General features: G+C 42.9%; 1 protein-coding gene across 4 annotated transcripts in view; it reads right to left on the reverse strand.

The window, feature by feature from the left end:
• adamtsl3 (ADAMTS-like 3) overlaps nt 1-19,237 on the reverse strand; it is a 126,764-nt gene that overhangs the window by 58,801 nt on the left and 48,726 nt on the right. For 3 of the 4 annotated variants that reach the window (XM_008435860.3, XM_008435859.3, XM_008435861.3), the window contains exon 1: nt 14,058-14,753. In XM_008435860.3, the coding sequence (XP_008434082.2) occupies nt 14,058-14,240 (183 nt within the window). In that variant the 5' untranslated portion in view covers nt 14,241-14,753. Of the gene's footprint in view, nt 1-14,057; nt 14,754-19,237 lie in introns of those variants that run through there. The other variant, XM_081598904.1, reaches the window with a different exon arrangement.

Consider the following 19,237-nt stretch of genomic DNA (forward strand, 5'->3'; position numbering starts at 1 on the left):
GCGGCTGCTCACCGGCAGCGGACGCGGGAAACTCCGGTGGTCGAGGGCGGCGGCGACGTCGATGCCCCGGGGCCGGGACCTCCGGCGGCTCAGAGCGAGGGTGACGCCAGCGCCCAGGGGCCGGGACCTCCGGCGGCTCAGAGCGCTGGTGACGTCGTGGCCCGACACCTGGTGGGCAGATCGCCATACGAGTCCCCCACCAGGGATTCAGTCTAGCCCCCTGAAACCCCATCACCACGGGAACTGTGGCGACTGGAGACGGGCAGATCGTGGCGGCAGCGGGAAACTCCGGCGGCTGCGCGCCGGCAGCGGGAAACTCCGGCGGCTGCGCGCCGGCAGCGGGAAACTCCGGCGGCTGCGCGCCGGCAGCGGGAAACTCCGGCGGCTGCGCGCCGGCAGCGGGAAACTCCGGCGGAGGCTCGGACGCCGCGACAGCGGCGGACTCGGGAGGCTCGGGGCCGCGACAGCGGCAACGGCAGGAGACGGACATGCAGAGGTGGTTGGATTGGCGGGGCGGAAGCGTGGAGTATCCGGTTTAGGAGGCAGAGGGTCGCCAGCCATGATGGCCATAGCTGTCTGGCGTTCCCACTCTGCCTCCAAGAGAAGCTCCTCCAACCCCAGAACCGGCAGCCGCGGAGCCCAGTACTCCAACTGGAGTACCAGTCTCGTGGCGAAACCAAGCCGACGCAGGGCGGAGTACGGCTTAGCCAGGGCCTCCATATAGCCCCTAATGGAGTCCTCGAGGTAAGCCCATTCCACCTCCGTCGGATTCATCCTGTTCGCGTTTCTCACCCTTTAGTGGTCGGGTCCTTCTGTCAGGAGGAGATGTGGAGATAGGTGAGGAGAGACGCAGGATGTGATGAAAATCATATGTTTAATGAATAATTCCAAAGACAAGGAACAGCGGGGAACAACACGAGGAAACTGGCAGCACGGAGACAGGTGACATCAATAGACGATCAATTGACATTCAGTTGACAAGGACCCGACGAAGAACACAGACAACAGGGGAGACTAAATACACACGGGGCAATCACGGGAACGAGACACACCTGGGAGACAATCAACGGGGAAAGACGCAGAGACAGGACTAACAGGGAACAGGATCACACAGAAACTAGAAAATAAACACATAGAAACACGGATCATGACAAGAGTTAGGGGAGTCTGCCCTCCCGCGGACTTTAACTGCTTTTATTGTACCTGACAGTGCCTAGGATTCTCAGGGTTTAACTTCCTTTGCGGAATTTAACTAACAATAGAGGACTCCGCCGTCCTTTGCGGAATTTAACTATTTCATAGAGGACTCCGCCGTCCTTTAGCAGGGGACGCCGCCGTCCCACACAGAATTTAACTAACTTAGAGTTAGGGGAGTCTGCCCTCCCGCGGACTTTAACTGCTTTTATTGTACCTGACAGTGCCTAGGATTCTCAGGGTTTAACTTCTTACCAGAGGACGCCGCCGTCCCACACAGAATTTAACTAACTTATAGTTAGAGGAGTCTGCCCTCCCGCGGACTTTAACTGGTTCCATTCCATTTCCATTCCACTGTAATTTTCATCGTTTTCCACCCTCATTTTTCACTTTCTTCCCCATACATAAAAGAAAGAAGAAAAAAAAAAAAAAAAAAATTCAAAACATTAAAGACATAAAAACATGGAAGACATCAAAACCCGCACTCTAACCCTAATTTAGCCATAAGCAACTCTAAACAGGTGGGTTTTAAGTTGAGATTTAAAGGCACCCAGTGTTTCAGCTGTTTTACAGTTTTCTGGAAGTTTGTTCCAAATCTGTGGTGCGTAGAAACTGAATGCTGCTTCTCCTCGTCTGGTTCTGGTTCTGGGGATGCAGAGCAGACCAGAACCAGAAGATCTGAGGGGTCTAGATGGTTGGTACAGTAATAACAGATCTTTAAGGTATTGTGGTGCTAAACCGTTCAGAGATTTATAAACTAACATCAGTATTTTAAAGTCTATTCTCTGAGCTACAGGGAGCCAGTGTAGGGACTTTAAAACTGGTGTTATGTGCTCTATCTTCCTGGTTTTAGTGAGAACCCGAGCAGCAGCATTCTGGATCAGCTGCAGCTGTTTGATTGATTTATTAGTCAGACCTGTGAAGACGCTGTTGCAGTAATCAATGCGGCTAAAGATAAATGCATGGATGAGTTTCTCTAGATCGTGCTGAGACATAAGTCCTCTAATCCTAGAGATGTTCTTCAGGTGATAGAAGGCCGACTTTGTGACTGTCTTAATGTGGCTCTGAAGGTTCAGGTCAGAGTCCATCACTACTCCCAGGTTTCGGGCCTGATCGCTGGTTTTTAGTTGTAATAACTGAAGCTGTGCATTGATTCTAGTTCGTTCCTCTTTAGGTCCAAAGATAATAACTTCAGTTTTGTTTCTGTTTAGCTGGAGAAAGTTTTGGCACATCCACACATTTATCTGTTCTAAGCATCTATTCAGTGATTGGATGGGTTCAGAGTCACCTGGTGACATCGTGATGTAGAGCTGTGTATCATCCGCATAATTGTGGTAGCTAATCCTATGTCCTGTTATAATCTTTGCCAGAGGGAGCATATAAATATTGAAAAGAAGGGGTCCTAGGATTGAACCTTGGGGTACCCCACATGTGACCTTTGACCTCTCTGATGAGAAGTTTCCAATTGATACAAAGAAATCCCTGTTCTTTATGTAAGATTCAAACCAGTTGAGCACTGGACCGGAGAGTCCGACCCAACTCTCCAGTCGATTCAGTAAAATGTCGTGGTCAACAGTGTCGAAAGCTGCACTGAGGTCCAACAGAACCAGCACTGTGGTTCTCCCACAGTCTGTATTTATATGGATGTCATTGAACACTTTTACAAGGGCCGACTCCGTGCTGTGGTGAGCACGAAAACCAGACTGGAAGGAGTCAAAGCAGTTTGTTATTGTTAGGAAGTTATTTAATTGCTTAAAAACAGCTTTTTCAATAATTTTGCTGATGAATGGGAGGTTGGAGATTGGCCTGTAATTCTGCAGTAGGGATTTGTCTAGGTTGTTCTTTTTTATAAGTGGTTTGATAACTGCTGTTTTCAAAGCCTGGGGGAAAACACCTGAAGAGAGCGATAAGTTGACTATTTGGATCAGATCATTAGCAACAACAGGCAGGACTTTCTTAAAGAAATGTGTGGGTAGGACATCCAGACAGCAGGAACTGGAGCTTAATTGACTTATAATTTCTTCTAGGGTTTTATAATTTAGTAGTAGAAATTGGGTCATTTTTCCTGCATTTGTTTTGTTTGGGCACAGCATTGGTACTGTCTTTGGAGTGGATGAGCAGATTAATCCTCTGATCTTTTGAATTTTCTCTGAAAAGAAACTAGAAAACTTGTTGCAGGCGGCAATAGATTGAAGTTCAGGTGGTAACGTCATTGGAGGATTTGTGAGCCTGTCAACAGTGGCAAATAAAGCTCGAGCATTGTTAATGTTTTTGTTTATGACATCTGCAAAGAAAGCTTCTCTCGCATGTTTCAGTGTTGTGTGATAGTTACGTAGTCTTTCCTTGTAGATGTCATAATAAACGTGCAGTTGACCTTTACGCCATTTCCGTTCGGCCCTACGGCAGAGTTGTCTTGCAGATTGAACTACTTGTGCATTTCTCCATGGAGATTTCTTCCTACCAGTCACAACCTTCATTTTAGTGGGGGCAATGTAATCAATGATATCTGAAAGTTTGCACTGAAAATCATCCACCAACTTATCTACGTCACTATAACTTAAGAGTGAGGAAGAAGAGTAGATTTGATTAAATGTTTCTGCTGTGTTTTCTGTGAAAGTACGTTTTGTGATAGTAACTGTTTGTTCAAGTGGGTTAACGGATAAAGAACTGTCAAAGAAAACAGCAAAATGATCAGACAGGGCAATATCAGTTACAGAGACATTGGAAATATTCACACCCTTACTGATAACCAGGTCCAGTGTGTGTCCCTGAGTGTGTGTTGCTTGTTTGACATGTTGTGTTAAACCAAAACTCTCTAATATATTACAGAGCTTTTTAGCCCCTCGGTCTTGGGGGTTGTCAACATGAATGTTGAAATCACCGACAATTAGCAAACAATCGTAATCAATACATATGAGAGATAGAAGCTCATTCAAGTCCTCAAAGAAATTTTCCACATATGTTGGTGTTTTGTATAGAGTTAGTGTCAAAGTTCGTTTGTGGCCTTTTACCTCGATTCCAAGATATTCAAAAGACATAAAATTACCCAAAGAGATTTTACTACAGTTTATGGTATTCTTAAATATTGAAGCTACGCCTCCGCCTTTTTTGTGTTTTCTATTTTCACTTAAAAAATTGTACGTGGGAGGCGTTGATTCAATTAGTACGATTGCTTCATTATTGTCATTCAGCCATGTTTCTGTCAGAAATAAAACATCAATATTATGCTCAGTGATGAAATCATTAATTAATAGAGCTTTAGAACAGAGAGATCTGGTATTTAAAAGAGCCAGGTTAAGTGACTCGGAGGCTGAAAGCTCTTCAGTCTGAGGTTCCTTTAGACAGGGGATCAGTCTGAGGTTTGAATTAAGACCACTGTTTTTTGTATTTCTGTTTTTTGTAACTGTTCTTGTAGTGATCCGGACAGGTATTGTCCTGCTACGCAATGTTGGGGGGCCAGACACATTCTGGAGGAAGACGGGTGTAAGGATAATATCTGGACCCCGGTCTCAGACCTCAGAAATGCGGAGTGCTGGATCTTCAGGGAGGTCAGAGGCAGGTGGCTTAGATGAAGTGAGAGTTGTGCCGAGGCGAACCTGTTGATCCATACTATCCAGCTGGGATGAGAAAGAGTCCGTCCGTCTTTCTCTCTGACCTGAATTCTCCACCAGCATTTTCAAGCGGCTCAGGTGAAGCCCGACTCTCTTTAGTGGGTCACTTTCTAATAAGTGTGAGTGAGTGTGGGAGCAGAGAGGGAGGGGGGAAGGAGAAGGGAGGGTGGAAGGAGAAGGGAGGGGGGAAAGATGTGGGATGGGGGAAGGCGCAGGGGAACCAGTCATTCTGTTCACAGCCGATGTTTTATCAGTTTGTATTGGAATAGTTTGTTCTTGATATGCGGAGGGCTCCATCCTAATCAGACATCCTTGAGCCTGTTCTTCTGAAGCGATGGTCACATTGTTGTTCTTGTTGATAAAATGAAAAATGTTTGCAGTGAGCAGCCTTATTCCGGGTTTGTTAAGATTGCGTCCTCCTCTTCCAAAGAGGTGAAAGCGCTGCCAGTAGATCCAGAGGTTATCGATGAAGGTCACTGAGCTGGCAGAGCAGGTTTTAATCAGCCATTTGTTTATCATAAGCAGCCTGGAATGTTTTTCGTCTCCCCATTGAGGCGATGGAATTGGACCACTGAGAAATAACTTCATTTTTAATTTTCCCATAGTGTCCAGAAGAATATTAAAGTCCTTTTTCAGAATCTCGGATTTTTGCTTTGCCAGATCGTTGGCTCCAACATGCACAACTAAAGTCTCCATGTTTGGCTGATCAGTGGTTAGAGAGAGCACTTTGCGGGTCAGATCAGATACAGTGTCACCAAGAAAAGAAACCACTCTCGTTTTCTTGGGATTGCAAACATGACTGATTCTATTTACTGCCTCATCTCCAACAATAAGCACTCTTGGCATACCTTTCGTTTTCCTGGTGGTCACTTTGTCCTTCGGAGCTTTGTGCGGTGGATGCGTTGGTTTAGCCTCATTGCTGATGTTTGAAGGTGGATTTTCACTCAGAGGCTCGTGCTGAAGTGCAGAAAATCTGTTTTTCAGTGGGATTCCCACGGAGTCATGATGTTTTGAGGCTCGGGATGGTCGCTTTGTCCTTGGGAGTGGGCTCGGTGTAGTCGTTTTGGTTCCGGCTGCTTGTTTGTTATTCTTTGGCGGAACAGGTGTGGAGGTTGAAGGTGGGTTTCTGCTCAGAGCTGGCCACGCTGAATCGTCCAGGTGAGGGGTTCTCCCCGTTAGTCGTCTCATGGGATCTGCAGTGTGAGACTTTTGTTTTGGCTTGGCTCCCTGAGCGATCCAGGGTGAGCTGCTTGGTGCGGGGTGTACAACCTCTCCGCTGATTTGAGGAAGAGTTGTTTCATATCCACAGGTAGCGTTGATCTCAAAGTTCACCTCCAGCCGTTGAATCTTTGTTTCTAAAAACTGAAGTCGTTGTAGAATACTGCTAATGTCCTTGGGGTCGAACGGGGGCATTTTGCCCTAGTTCAACTTGGAGGTGAAGAAAAGTGAGGTAAAAATAGAAGTGAGAAAATCTCCTGGTCTTTAGGTTTGAAGTAATCCAGTTATGATGTCGATAATGTGAATAAAACCATAAAAATTGTGACTTTAAGAATAATCCACAAGCAGAGTTATCAGTAAGGACGGGAGAGAGCAGGATAAGCTGTTCCTCCTTCAGCTGCCAAGCACCACCACTCTTGTATAAAGTGACAAAGATGAGAGGGACAGAGAGGTAAAAACAAAAGAAAACAAAAGGAGGACGTCCGGGCGAGGCCTGCCAAGGTTGCAGACATGGAATAAAATTGCAACTTGAGACACAGCATTGGCAGGCCAATACAAGGCCCAGGCTCCTATGGGCCAATCTTACATCAAATACACCCGAAAAAATCCACAGCGTCCCCATAACACAATCACCCTCCAGCAGCCAACAGATCGCTCAACACCCCAAAACGCCGGGACAGCAAACCGAGCAAAACAGCACGTAGTCCGTTGGCTGAAATCCCCCCATTTTTTTTTTTTGGCATGGTCATTCATAACATTCTTGCGCAGCTGTGTGACGTTGATGTGGATGCTCCCACCTGTGGATTGATTTTAAAGTTATTCATCAACTGGACCCGAAAGTATTGCCACAAGATCACAGCAAGACAAAAGAAGCTAATAAGAAAGAAAGCACAAAAGGCTTTATGTGGAGCATCGACGGCAACTCCTGTAGATAAGTCTGTTTGGGTGTAGACTTATCTACAGGAGTTGATAAGTCTACACCCAGGAGTTGGACCAGGAGTGGTGGAGTTATGATGTGATGCAGTCACACGGACTTTCTTTATAATTTCAGAATTATAATTTTCAGGCATTGTTTACATGCAGATTTATCCCGTCTGTCTTCTTCTGGTGCAGAATCATGAGACGTCAAAGTCAAATAAAATACGACATGATTGACTGCAGATGAAAAACTATTGGATACGTTAAAATATTTAGTTCTGCCTACAGACTTGGCAGAAATCAGATTTTTTTTTTTGTGAGATGAAATTTTTTAAAATTGGGTTGTTTAGATCGTCATGAAAAAGTGGGATGCATATCGGCTAATAATAATAATAGTTGGATCTAGGTCATATTTGCCTGATTCCTTTTCTAAAAAAAAAAGAAGCAACTGAGCTGGTTTATGATTCTCAAGGATCATTGTGTAAGTAATTTAGACCCATTCAGACATTGTGTTTATCCTCAATATTCAAACAAACAACAAAAAGCTCTCCCCTGGACATGCTGAATTCACTCCAAACCATGGAAGGTGTGCAGTGGTAGAATAAAATCCCAATATTCCAAAAATGAAATCTTCCCACCCGTCTCTCACCACCCACACTTCCTCCACCTGGCTCGGTAAAACAAAGACAGGAAGTAATGCCTCATACTATTTGTGGATTTAGACGTTTAATGTGAAAGCTTTTAAATTCTTGCTCTGCCTCTGTCTAAGCATAAATCACGATGCCTTAGAAGGTGCTGTCTTTGTGATGACTGTGATTTCCTTCCATAAATGTCTTGCAACTCCAGCTGGCATAAAACCAAAGGTCATTAACTGAAAGGAACCGACTTTATGGTTTTACTTCATGTGTAAGCTTAATGAAAAGCAGTCGCTTGGGAAGTTTTATTTGTACAGCCGTAATAACAGTTATGTTCATCTCTAGTTGAACATATTAATCATCCTCAGTTTATGTTTGTTGGGTAAGCAGCAGCTCCTTCCATAGTTATGGGAAAACCATGCACAACAAAGTTATTTAATTCATGCAATCTGAACAACTGATCAGAGATCAAATTGGCACACCTCTACCTGATCTGCCAACGTGACTGCATCAGTCTGGACTTGTGCCGAGTTGAACGTGAAAGGATTTTGCATGCCTGCTGTCCGCAGCGTTTTATGACCTGCAGCAAATTCAAGTGTAAGTAAGGGAGTGTTTACAGAAGAGAGTCTTAGCTGAACACGACCTCAAGAGATCCTTAAATTATGCTTGTTTCAGTTCAATGGCTTACCTCTGTCTTGTATAAAGATTTGGTCTTAGTGTACCGACTTGTGTTGCAAGCATTGTTCACTTTTCAGTTTGGAAGCGAGTCAGGGGGTCATTTTTCAATTTTGTGGTTTGTGAACGGATTACATTCTCGCACAGGGCTCCTTGGGAGCAGAAAACGCTTGTGAGTAAGAGCGGAGCCGGGGGGGGTGAAAGTTTGTGAAAGCCTTTGATGTGGAAGTCTGCACAGATTTTATTTTTTCCATGTTCGGGAGCGCATACACGGGTTTGCAGTGGTTGGTGCTGACAATGCACTGATGAGTTTAACACCATGTTTAGATAAAATCCTTCTTTTTTACAGTTTTGTAGGTTCTGAGAACACAAACAAGTTGATGTGAAAGCCTTAAAATTTCCCAAGAAAAATGCAGCTTAGAGAAAGACTTACTGCAGACCACTCAGTAACTTGTGGTCTACTCTGTATCCTGAGAATTGGAACCAGACATGGAAAAACAGCATTTGGTTTTTATGCTCCACTAATCTGGAACAAACTTCCAGAAAACTGCAGAGCTGCCAAAACACTGAGTTGCTTTAAATCAAGCATGATGATCCCCTCCAGCGCTCTAGGTGTCCTCATTTTTCTTCTTCTTTTCAGGAAGCAGGCGGCTGGGTTGGCTCCCTAATTGAACACACTGGGCTGGTGTTTAAAGCCCAGTGATCGGTAACCAAGCAGTTCGGTCCTGCCAGTTACTGATCTGCTTGGTTGGTCTGTGGATTAGACCAGAACAGGCAGCAGTGCTGGTGCACACCCCTCTCAGACTGGCGCTTTATTCCTCCCACAGCCATGTTTTTCCATAAACAAATTATTATTTGTATAGATCCGCTCATCTGTCTCCTATTTTTGTCATCACCTTTGAGCCAAATGGGGGCTCGTCCGGGAGCCAGTATCACAAGGCTAATAACCCACTTGTTTAGAGCTGCCTTTGATTAATAATAACTGAAACATTAATTAATTCTGGTCTGAATTACAACTTTTCATTACTTCTCGTTATTCTGCCACTGTAATGTAATGTTTGTTTTGCTTATTTATTGTGTTATATTTTTATCATGTCAAGCACCTTGAACCGCTTTGCTGCTGAAATGTGCCACACAAATAAAGTTGACTTTGCATGAATTACTGCACCAATGTGGCGTGGAAATGGAGGAAAAAAGGAAGGATACAAGGAGAGAAGAAAAGTAGGAAACAAGGAAGGAAGGAATTTGAGGAAGAGTTGTAGAACATAAAAAAGAAGAGAACTAGAAGGAGAAAGGGGTGAAAAGAAGAAAGGATGTGTGTGGGGTAGAATGAAAGCAGCTTTCATCTGGAAAGTTTCCACTCTGCTGTGTCCATAGAAGAACCAATATACTTAACATTCAGAGGAAATTTTATATCTCAATTTAAGAAATGAGAGTGGAGAAATGAATAAAACATTTAAAAATGCCTCAAATTATATTGTCCGATAAGCCTTTTTGACTACATGCAACAATAAATTATATCAAAATGTTTTGTGAAGAAGGGCTAACAGTACATAAAATGAATATTGCCCAACACTCACACTGGTTACAGCTGTTCAGTCTTGGTGAGGCAACAGAAACACATGTTCTCCTCCAGCGCTGTACGTGTCCAGAAGGCAGAATAACCTGAGACCCACATTGAGAAGAAAATACCAAATTTTACTGGAGCTTCTCCAGTGCTTCGCCTCAACTCTGCTCTGTATGGGTGGTAGGGATCTGTCAGCAGCAGGTAATTAATGCAGTAACGGAGATTAACACTTGCAGACTGACTACTTGCTCCTGGGTGTCTGAACAGAGTGAACTCTGTGGATTTACGCAAAAGCTAACATTTGGGAACTACATCAGTTATCAAAGGCAGTGAGCACCTCGCTGTAGATTTTTATCTCGCCCCTCGCAAACGGAAAACAAAATTTCCATGACATTTATTTGGAAGCTGGCGGAAAATGTTTCAAGCTGCAAAAGACAAAGAGGAGCAGTATGTTGCATATCCAAAACAAGAACTTGTCAGATTGAAATGTTATAAATTTGCTGCAATAGCTTTGTTTTGAAAACTGCGGTGAAATTTAATTTTGCTTACAAAGCCCTAATTCAGCCAGATTGAAACCACACTCATAACAAGTGCCTTGAATGATCTCCATGACATGCCCAACCACACATACTGAGCCAGAAAAAAAAAAAAAAAAAAAGAGTAACAATCACCTCCACTAAGAACCAATTAGTTGGTGCGGTGCCAAAACGCAAAGCAAATACTTTCTGGCTCTCGACCATCCTGTCTGTTTGCGCCTGTGAATGAGTACATGCCAGACGCAGAGGGGAACATCTGCAGCGGAGGGCCAGAAATGTAAGCAATCAGAAATCAATCACTCACCCAGAAACTGTTTGCATGACTTCACATGCCAACGAGGAAAAGATATAGCAGAAGATCAGGAGAAAAACGACAAAGAATGAAAGTTTCCCCTTTAATCAAAGTCACGGATTTGGTGGCATGTGGGACCGTTGAACGCTAAAGGCCCCGAAATCACTAACACATGCACTTCTGAATAACACGGCGCAATATATGCAGATGTCAGCAAGCAAACAGAAACAAATCTGGGATTACATGAGACGCAGCTCTCCTGCAAATATGCACAAAGTGGTAGCCAGTAACAAACACGCGGCCAGCAGAACGGTTTACGCACACTCGTGTTTGTAATGTGGGTGTTGTGGTGAGGTCCCGTCCCCGTCTACTTTACCTCAGCAGCAGCGCTCCAGTACCCACAGTGCACTGCTGTGAAACCACATCAAGCAGTGGGAGATATTCGCGGTGCCACGGTGCGGGCCAAAGATTTACTGAACACATATGCTGCTGGAACAAACACGGGGGTGAGAGAATGATCCCCCAATCCAAAGCCACATGGCTTTGCACCACATTCACCAGTGCTCAGCACTTTTCTTTTAATGCCTGCACCTCCATGCTGTTTTCATATGCATCAAACATGAGTCTGAGAACCAAAATAAGCAAGCCTAGGAGGCAAATTCTCCTAAGTCAATGCATTCCTCTTTAGTTCTTTCAAAAAACGAAGGCATTGTCTCTCAGCAAAAAATAAATAAAAATCTTAACCTCCCAAAGACACAGTTAACCCAGTTTGGACTCAAACCAAAACACAAAAACATGCTGAAGTTAAAAAGCCAAAAAGACACCACTTGTGATTCCATTATACCTCCAACGCTCTCACTTAACCTAATCGGCATCAGCTGGTTTCCAGGATACCGACGTTCCAAAGGGGGCCGAGCATCTGATGTTCTCCCTTTTTTCATTTCTGTTTTGACGGCTTACATCGAGAGATTGTGGGTTTTTTTTGTTTGATTTTTTATGTTTTTCACCTGATGCAAGGCAATAATAATAAAGTGACCCTGAAGTGATGAAGACGGACGAGGTTATGACGTCATCGTCTGTTGTCTTAGGTCAGTCACATGAAAGGGGTGAATATTTGTGTAATCAATTATTTTATGTTACAGATTTTTATTTGTAGAAATACCCATTTTCACTTTGACTTTAAAATTTTCTTTGGAAACATTTTCTGTCAAGAAAAGACACATTTTGTTCATTACGGCTGATTTGTAAACACAAAAAAAAGGTTAAAATATCCAAGAGGGTAAATACTTTATTTGGCAGAGCAAATCAATCTATTTTTCCAATTACTTCACAGGTGCATATGCTCATGCAAGCTTTTTTTGGGGGGAAGAAATCAGAAACATCATGGTCATATTCCAGAAGTAGATTTGTTAATCTTGCAAAAGTACTGCACACTTGTTAAATGTTATGAAAAAAAAAAACAGAAATCCCTTTAGATGACAAGAGTATGTGTTGAAAAACCCACTGCAGCCCAAATAATCCCAGCTTTGCAGCAGCTAACATACATGGCATTTTAAAGATGATAAATTCTGTGTTTAATTGTGTGAAGTCGATGCCCTTTCCACCTGTTGTTGCAAAACACAGCTGCCAAGTCAGTTTGCAGCGGAGCAACTTGGACCCTCCTGCTGCTGCTGCTGCTGCCATGGCCACTAAGTGCTCCCTCTTCTCACCACCATGACCTCTATTAATCCCATTCCTGACTCTATTCCAGCAGCAGAAACTTCCCCCAGCTTTTGTTCATCCTGAATCCTACCAAAAAAAATAAAAGCAAAGTGAACAAGAAAAAAACAAAAAAAAAACACCCTGACAGTTACTGCCTGCTGTGCAATTAGGCGTGTAAAGACGGTGAAACTCTTGACTTACAGTCGGGCGATGGATTCTGGATGAACACATCATCCAGAATCTTATGAAAAGATAAGAGGGAGAGAAAAGGTGTCAAAACAAAATCGTTCCGCAAGATGATGTAACCTCCGGTCTGTGAAACATGCAGGGGCAGGCCGAGCAAAGACGTGTCCTCATGCTGGGCCACTACTCATTACTGCAGAGAGACTCTAATAGCTGTCATTAGCAGCCACTTAGCTGCAAAAACCAGTAATATCCTGGCTCTTCTCTGTGATTTCAACCATTATAGTGACTTACCTAACTGAGGAAAACAATTGACCTTTTACGGAGAGATGTTCTCGGATCTGTTTGCGTGTAGACAACACAAAGTACTGAGCTGAATTCACCGAGAACTGGATCAAAATGCATTTAGATTTGAGCAAAGAAAACCGACTATAAAAGATGTTGGGGTAATGGCAGAAAGGACTGTATTTAATCTGTGTTAATTTCCAAAATCCAAACTTTTTCACTCCAAACTTTGCAGAGTACAGCGGTGTTCACTTATTCACTGATTATTTTTGTTGAGCATGTCAAAAATGTCGGTAAGAAAATGCAGTTTTGGAATCAGAAACACCTGCAAAAGGAGTAAGAGCACAGGGAAGAAAGGAGATGATTGAGGAAGAAACAATAAAAAAAACAAACTGAAAAATCAAACTGAATCACACAAAGTATTCAGGGAATGAAGGAATGTAAGTACGACATCAATGACAAGGAAGGAGAAGAAGGAAACAAGGAGGACGAAAACAAAGGACACAACAAAGGAAGGAGGGAAAGGAACAAAGTGTACAAGGAAGAAAGGATATAGAAACAAAAGTAAAACAAGAAGTACACAAGAAGGAAGGATACAAAAACTGGACAGGATAAACAAGAAATAAAAAAATTTTCCCACACTCTTGAGTGATGTTTACACACTTTTACATCTGGTCAATGATCCGTTCAAGACAACAACACAGGAACCCAGTGGTGTTTCATTTTGAAAACTCATTAAAAAAAAACATTTAGAATGTTTTTACCATTAAAAAAAATAAAACTAGAGAGAGTGAAAGATGCTCAGACAGGACTTTCCACTCTCCTCTGCAGACGTCACAAATGGACAGTCAGTTGAAGCTCCAGCGACGTTCACATGCGTAGCTACAGCGAACGATTGAATGAAACATCACAGCTTACGAAAATGATTCGTGTCTCATCAAGGCAAACATGAGGAGGGAATAACGCCTGTAATTACCCAGGATGCTCTGCTTCGCATCAAGTCAGAGCCTCACAATCATCGTTCACTGGCGCTCATTACTGAGGTGTTAAATAAATATTGCTTCCCCCCCCCCTGGCCCCCCTCACTCTTTTGGTGCGGAGGAGAGTTACATAAAACACATTGCAACAGATTTATGAGCTGTTTTAAATGATTACTTTAAGCCATAAAGTAATCATTTATGATAGCGTCTGATTGATTAACTGATTATTTGTAGAAAATTTAAAGTTTTATTGTGAGCTTACTGGGTCCTCTGGCTTCTGTCCGCCACCGGGGAGGGGCTCTTCTGAAAGGTGATCTCTTCGGATCAGAGTGTATTCCCTGATGAAGACGGCGTCCCCGTCACCCGCCCACACAGCAACCTGGAACACAAAGACAGTCTCAAAAGTCATTGACATCAATGCAAGAAATACTGCCGTCTTATTCATTTCTATTGATTACAGAAAAAGTAATATGTTGAATAAGCACTGAAATATACCCTCTATGTAAATATGGCATTCTCACAATCCACGCTACAAAATAAGTAATAAAAGTGTTTTTGATTCATGGTGATATCGCATTGGCTCAATATCGGTATCTGCAAATACTCAAAGCTGCGATATCAGAATCGTATCGGAAAGTTTTAAAAAGTTATTTCAGGACGCTCCTACTAGTTAATGGAGGTGGAAACTTTTTTTTTATGTGACTTGCACCACACCGATGAAACTCTTTTCTTTTGTGTGTAAATTTAAATAAATCAATTAATTAAAACGCCCCGTGTATTTGGTGGATGCTCTTCGTCGTCCCCACTTTTCTGATGACAATCACACGGCCAGGAGTATCACAGAAATCCCCGTCTTCAGGGATGGGCGGCGGGTCGGATCTTGGATAGGGACCATTTGCGGCGCAGCAGACCCCGCATTCTCAAAGATGCACAAAACCGACGGTGCAGGAGCCCTGAGCTGCTCAGAAACAACCTGCAAAGGAGCGGGTCAGCTGTGTGCCTCTGAGGCAGCACGAAACAGAGACTTTCTGCTCCTCGCATGGTAGATTTAACATCACAGAGCAAAACAAAAAACAAAAAAAAACCTCAAGTGTTGTTTAGCAACTGTTGCAAAACCCGACCCCGGCTTTTCATGGGAATGAATCACAAAACCGTCTTTTAAATAAGACTTTAAAAATCTGGTCTAAAACTTTACAATCATTACTTCCTAACTGCAGTGAATTAGACCGCTGATGTTTCTCCAACAACATGTAAGCGAGCAGAATATGGGCAAAAGCCTCAGTCGACAAACTGTGACGTGTTGGCGCATTAGGGCGACCAAATGCTGTGGGACTGCATGTAACGCTTTTATTTAAAGTGGTTCTGGTGATTAATAAAGAAAATGTTTTACACCAGACCTCATATGACAAATCACAGTCAACAAGACTGCATGTGGGGTCTGCAAATCAGCAAGGAATGATGGGAAAATTCACCCTATACTTGTGAGAAAGTAGTAAAATACACTGACAGAAGCGAATACAAGTTTTCCCAAAGTGGGACTCGACAATCTCAAAACTATGCACCAAGGGAAACAAAACAACAATGAAGAGAAATGTTGGGTTTTTTTCTTTGTTTTTTTCCCCCAAATCAAACTCAAAACGACAAGTAATGAATACCCCTGAAGACATCGGCAACGTAGCAGTAATGTTTGTCTTCTCTGCTACGGATGCTGAAAGGGGAAAAAATAGAGCAATTTTAAGTCAAGCGTGCAAAACATTAGGAGAAATCCAGCTAATGTTTGTCAGAGGAGCCGTTCTGAAACCAGCCTGGCTGACCAGGTGTCTTTGCTCAAGGCTTACTTGAGGTCCGGGTGAGGTGAACATAACCCAACTTCGAAAAGTTCTCATAACCCTTTTAGTGATGAGCAGAGAGAGAAAAAACACAATCAGCTTCTTGAGATCAAATTTATCCTCCTTAAAACAATACGCAAAGGATGTTAATGGGATTTAAAAACAAAACGGAAACATGAAATGCATTTTCTTGAGGAAACAAGTGAGCTGTTTTGGTGCCAAACCCACTGGATCAGATTATTATTTGCTCATGCAAATCTGAGCAGAAGCTGCAGATCTGCAGTCGTAGCCAAAGGATTTGGCGGAAGCACAAACATTGAATCTAAATGTCTTTGCAACTTGAGTTTTGTGAGGTGAAGTGTCACTGATTTTAGATCGCTGGAGGTGATCGCATGCATTATGCAGCTTTGCCCAAAATTAAAAGCTAACTTCACTTCAGCAGAGTCCAGCTGGTTCATCGATCCAACTATCAGATTGATTGCCAAAGAGGAAAAAGAGGAACAGATGCACTTGTGTTAGCAATCCAGCCATCATCACTTTGCATTAAAATGTAAAAAAAAAAAAAAAAGGTTTTATCATTAAAAAGGTGAGAGTGAGAATGACAGGAAGTCCAGAAAACACCAGAACATGCTAATGCAGAGCTTTGGCTTTCTGGTGACAAGAAGTTCAGCAGGAAGTGACCCGCGGGACGAAGGAAACCTTTAAGGATCGACTTAAATCTGCAGGAAGAGCGAGGAAAATCAAAACAAGGCGGGTGTCAGCTGTAAAGCATCCATGTCCAATCCGTTCCCCGAGGTTCCTGCTCGTCAAAAAAAAAAAAAAAAAAGTGGGTTTATTCACAATTTCGTCTGAGAACTCCACCATGAATAAAGGAGAAAATCAAAAGGAACAACTTGTCCCCAAAAATCCAGACGCAATTTGTCCGTGGTCATGTTTTCCTCTGCATGACAGAACATCAGCGCACAAAGCCCAAGGGGCAGCAAAACGGCTCGTACCGTTTGATCTGTGACCAAAGGAACTACACTGAAAGGCTGTGGTTATTTCTCAGAGAGCAGGAGAATAAACAGAAGCTAATAAACTTATTGACTCCAGGCTTCAGCGCAACAAGAAAAGGGGTCACTTTACGTTTAAAACTACCCATAATTCCTTTATATTTTGCTTCCAGTGAGCCAGACCTTTTTGTCAGATCTTTTAAAGTGGTTTCGGTCAACAGTTGTTGTTGGTTTTATGGCCATCTTTCACAATCCCTCCTCGAAGTCCGACTGCTTTTTCGCACATTTTCAGTCGTCCGTCTGACCCTGAAAGCACAGCGTGTGACTGCGGTCGGAACAAAAGACGACTCAAGAAAAGGCAACGAAGCCGCCATTAAAACATTCAAGTACACTTCTGCCTGGATTCCAATTAAAATTAAGCAGCTATTTTTTTATTTATTTTTTTTTAAAGTGAATGATTTTTAGGTTAGTTAGCTTTGGAGGTCAGCGAGTCGTTTAAAAAAAAAAAAAACAACCAAACCACACGCTTAATAATCCGTAGGAACAAAAATTCCACATTTTGATTTCTGTTTATTAGTATTTGGTTTTCAGTAATTGAAACGAAAAATGCTAGAAAAATAAAAAATAAAATAAAATAATAGGAACTTTCTCTTACAGCCACCCCGAGCGTGCGTGTGTGCGTCAGCGCCCCGAAGAGCCAGGGTAAACGTTAAGCAGGGCACCAGGCCACTCATTCATTAACCTCGGAGGCGAGTCGGATATCAAAGAGAAGCGTTTCATCCGGGAGGAGGAGAGGAAGTGAACTCGGAGGGGAAGGTCGGGTCTTCAAAAGCAGATAATCAACAGAAATAACATCTAACCTGATATTATAATTGAGCCCGCCCGGTGCCAGTTTCCGCAGTCTGGGTACCAACCAGGGGGGGAAAGAGCAAAATTTACTGTGCAACACCAGTACAAATGCTCATATTCCCAGCTGCTAAATGGTAACAGGATCAGAACACATAATTTGTTCATGTTAGTTGGTGTCTGAATGTAACCCGAGGAAAAAATACTTCATTGTTTTAAGATTTTTTAGGAATCTTGTAATCGCCCACTAAAAATTTGGATTGTTTCACTTGAAACGTGGGAAAATGTCTTGTGAAAAGTGAAAGAATCTGCCAGTGAAAGCAGCATTTTTTAACCATTGTTAAGGAATTATTCTCTTAAAAAAATCACCTCTATCTTGCTGAACAGTTACTTGCAAGTTAGTTTTGTCTTATTTCAAGTGAACTAAGATATTTGCAGACCAAAACTTGGTAAGGTTTTGTGTTTGTTGCAGAGCTCTTCTGGATCCAAAACTCAGAGAGAATCCCATTCAGCAGCTCAATGTGGGAAAAAAATAAAACTGAAACTCCACTTTCACCACGTTCTCTCCTTCCCGGTGGACTATTTAGTTATCTAATGTTCTTCCTCTGGCAGCCTTTTGAAGATATGCCCAGATATCTTCTCCTGCTCTGGCTGCCAGCTTTCCCTCAACTTGATTTACTGCTCCCACTCCCCGGGTGCAGTCGGCCTTGCGAACACGGAGACGAGAGCGGGCAAATCCTTCGACTCCCACTGCCTCTCGTTTGAAACAGGGGCGAGAAGCCCCGGGGGAGTTCGGGAGTTAAAAAAACCAAACAAACAAAAAAAACGGCTAGTTTTTGATGGATGAAAAGCTTTCCTGGCACCGTCATCACATCCTTTTGCATTCATGCTCCGCTTCTCTCATGTTTTAACGTCTCATAATGATACCCGGCACCTTCTTCAATGATGCATGCGTCTGTCTTTGAACGCCTTTTTCTCTTTGGAGAGCCAAGAGCAACGCAGTCATAGAAGCTGAATGGCAACTCACTGCTACCATGTTAGCATCGTCGACCAAAGTCTTCCTACACGGCGCCTACACTGTGAAACTGAATGATAATTACTTCAGTGAAAGAAATTTGTAACGTTCACACATATTTACTAAACCAAGCTGTGAATTGCTTCTAAAGAATCCGTTAGTAATAAAAAACAATATTAGGATCGTTATTTCTTTGGTGCTTGAAAAACAACCCCAAAACATCACTTTCTTAGGAAGTTTTCACTCTTTTCTCCCAGGTGGCTGTAAAAATATGCCAGCAATTTAAAATCTATTGCAGAGTCCAATGCAAAGTTAACAACACATGTTTGCTGTGGCAGTGTTTTAATTCTGAAAAATACTTCCAATTTTAGATGCCTGGCAGTATCCGCCTACAACTCCAATCCAAAACTACCCCCATGCCAGGGCATCTCTGAGGGCAACTATCTACCCCGGTAAGTTGTTTATACCCTGATACATGAAGTGGAAGCATTGGGGGTGATAACGACCTCAGAAAACTAGTCTGCTGTCTGGAGAATGTTCCTGCAAGGGTTAATAAACCTGTTCATACGCTGCCTTTACTGGATTTATTCAGGTATTTAAACTCTGGATACATTCATGTTCAGTCACACCAACACAAGCAGAACAACAAAGCATATTATTGGCGCTCGTGTGACGAACTTGGAGCGTAACGACTGCGTCAGCGTCGTCAATAAACACAAGAGTGTGATCGTTGAGCCCTTTCCCTTTACGAACCATAAAG

This window comes from Poecilia reticulata, chromosome 18 (genome assembly GCF_904066995.2).
Source record: "Poecilia reticulata chromosome 18, P_reticulata-male-v2, whole genome shotgun sequence".
Lineage (NCBI taxonomy): Eukaryota > Metazoa > Chordata > Actinopteri > Cyprinodontiformes > Poeciliidae > Poecilia > Poecilia reticulata.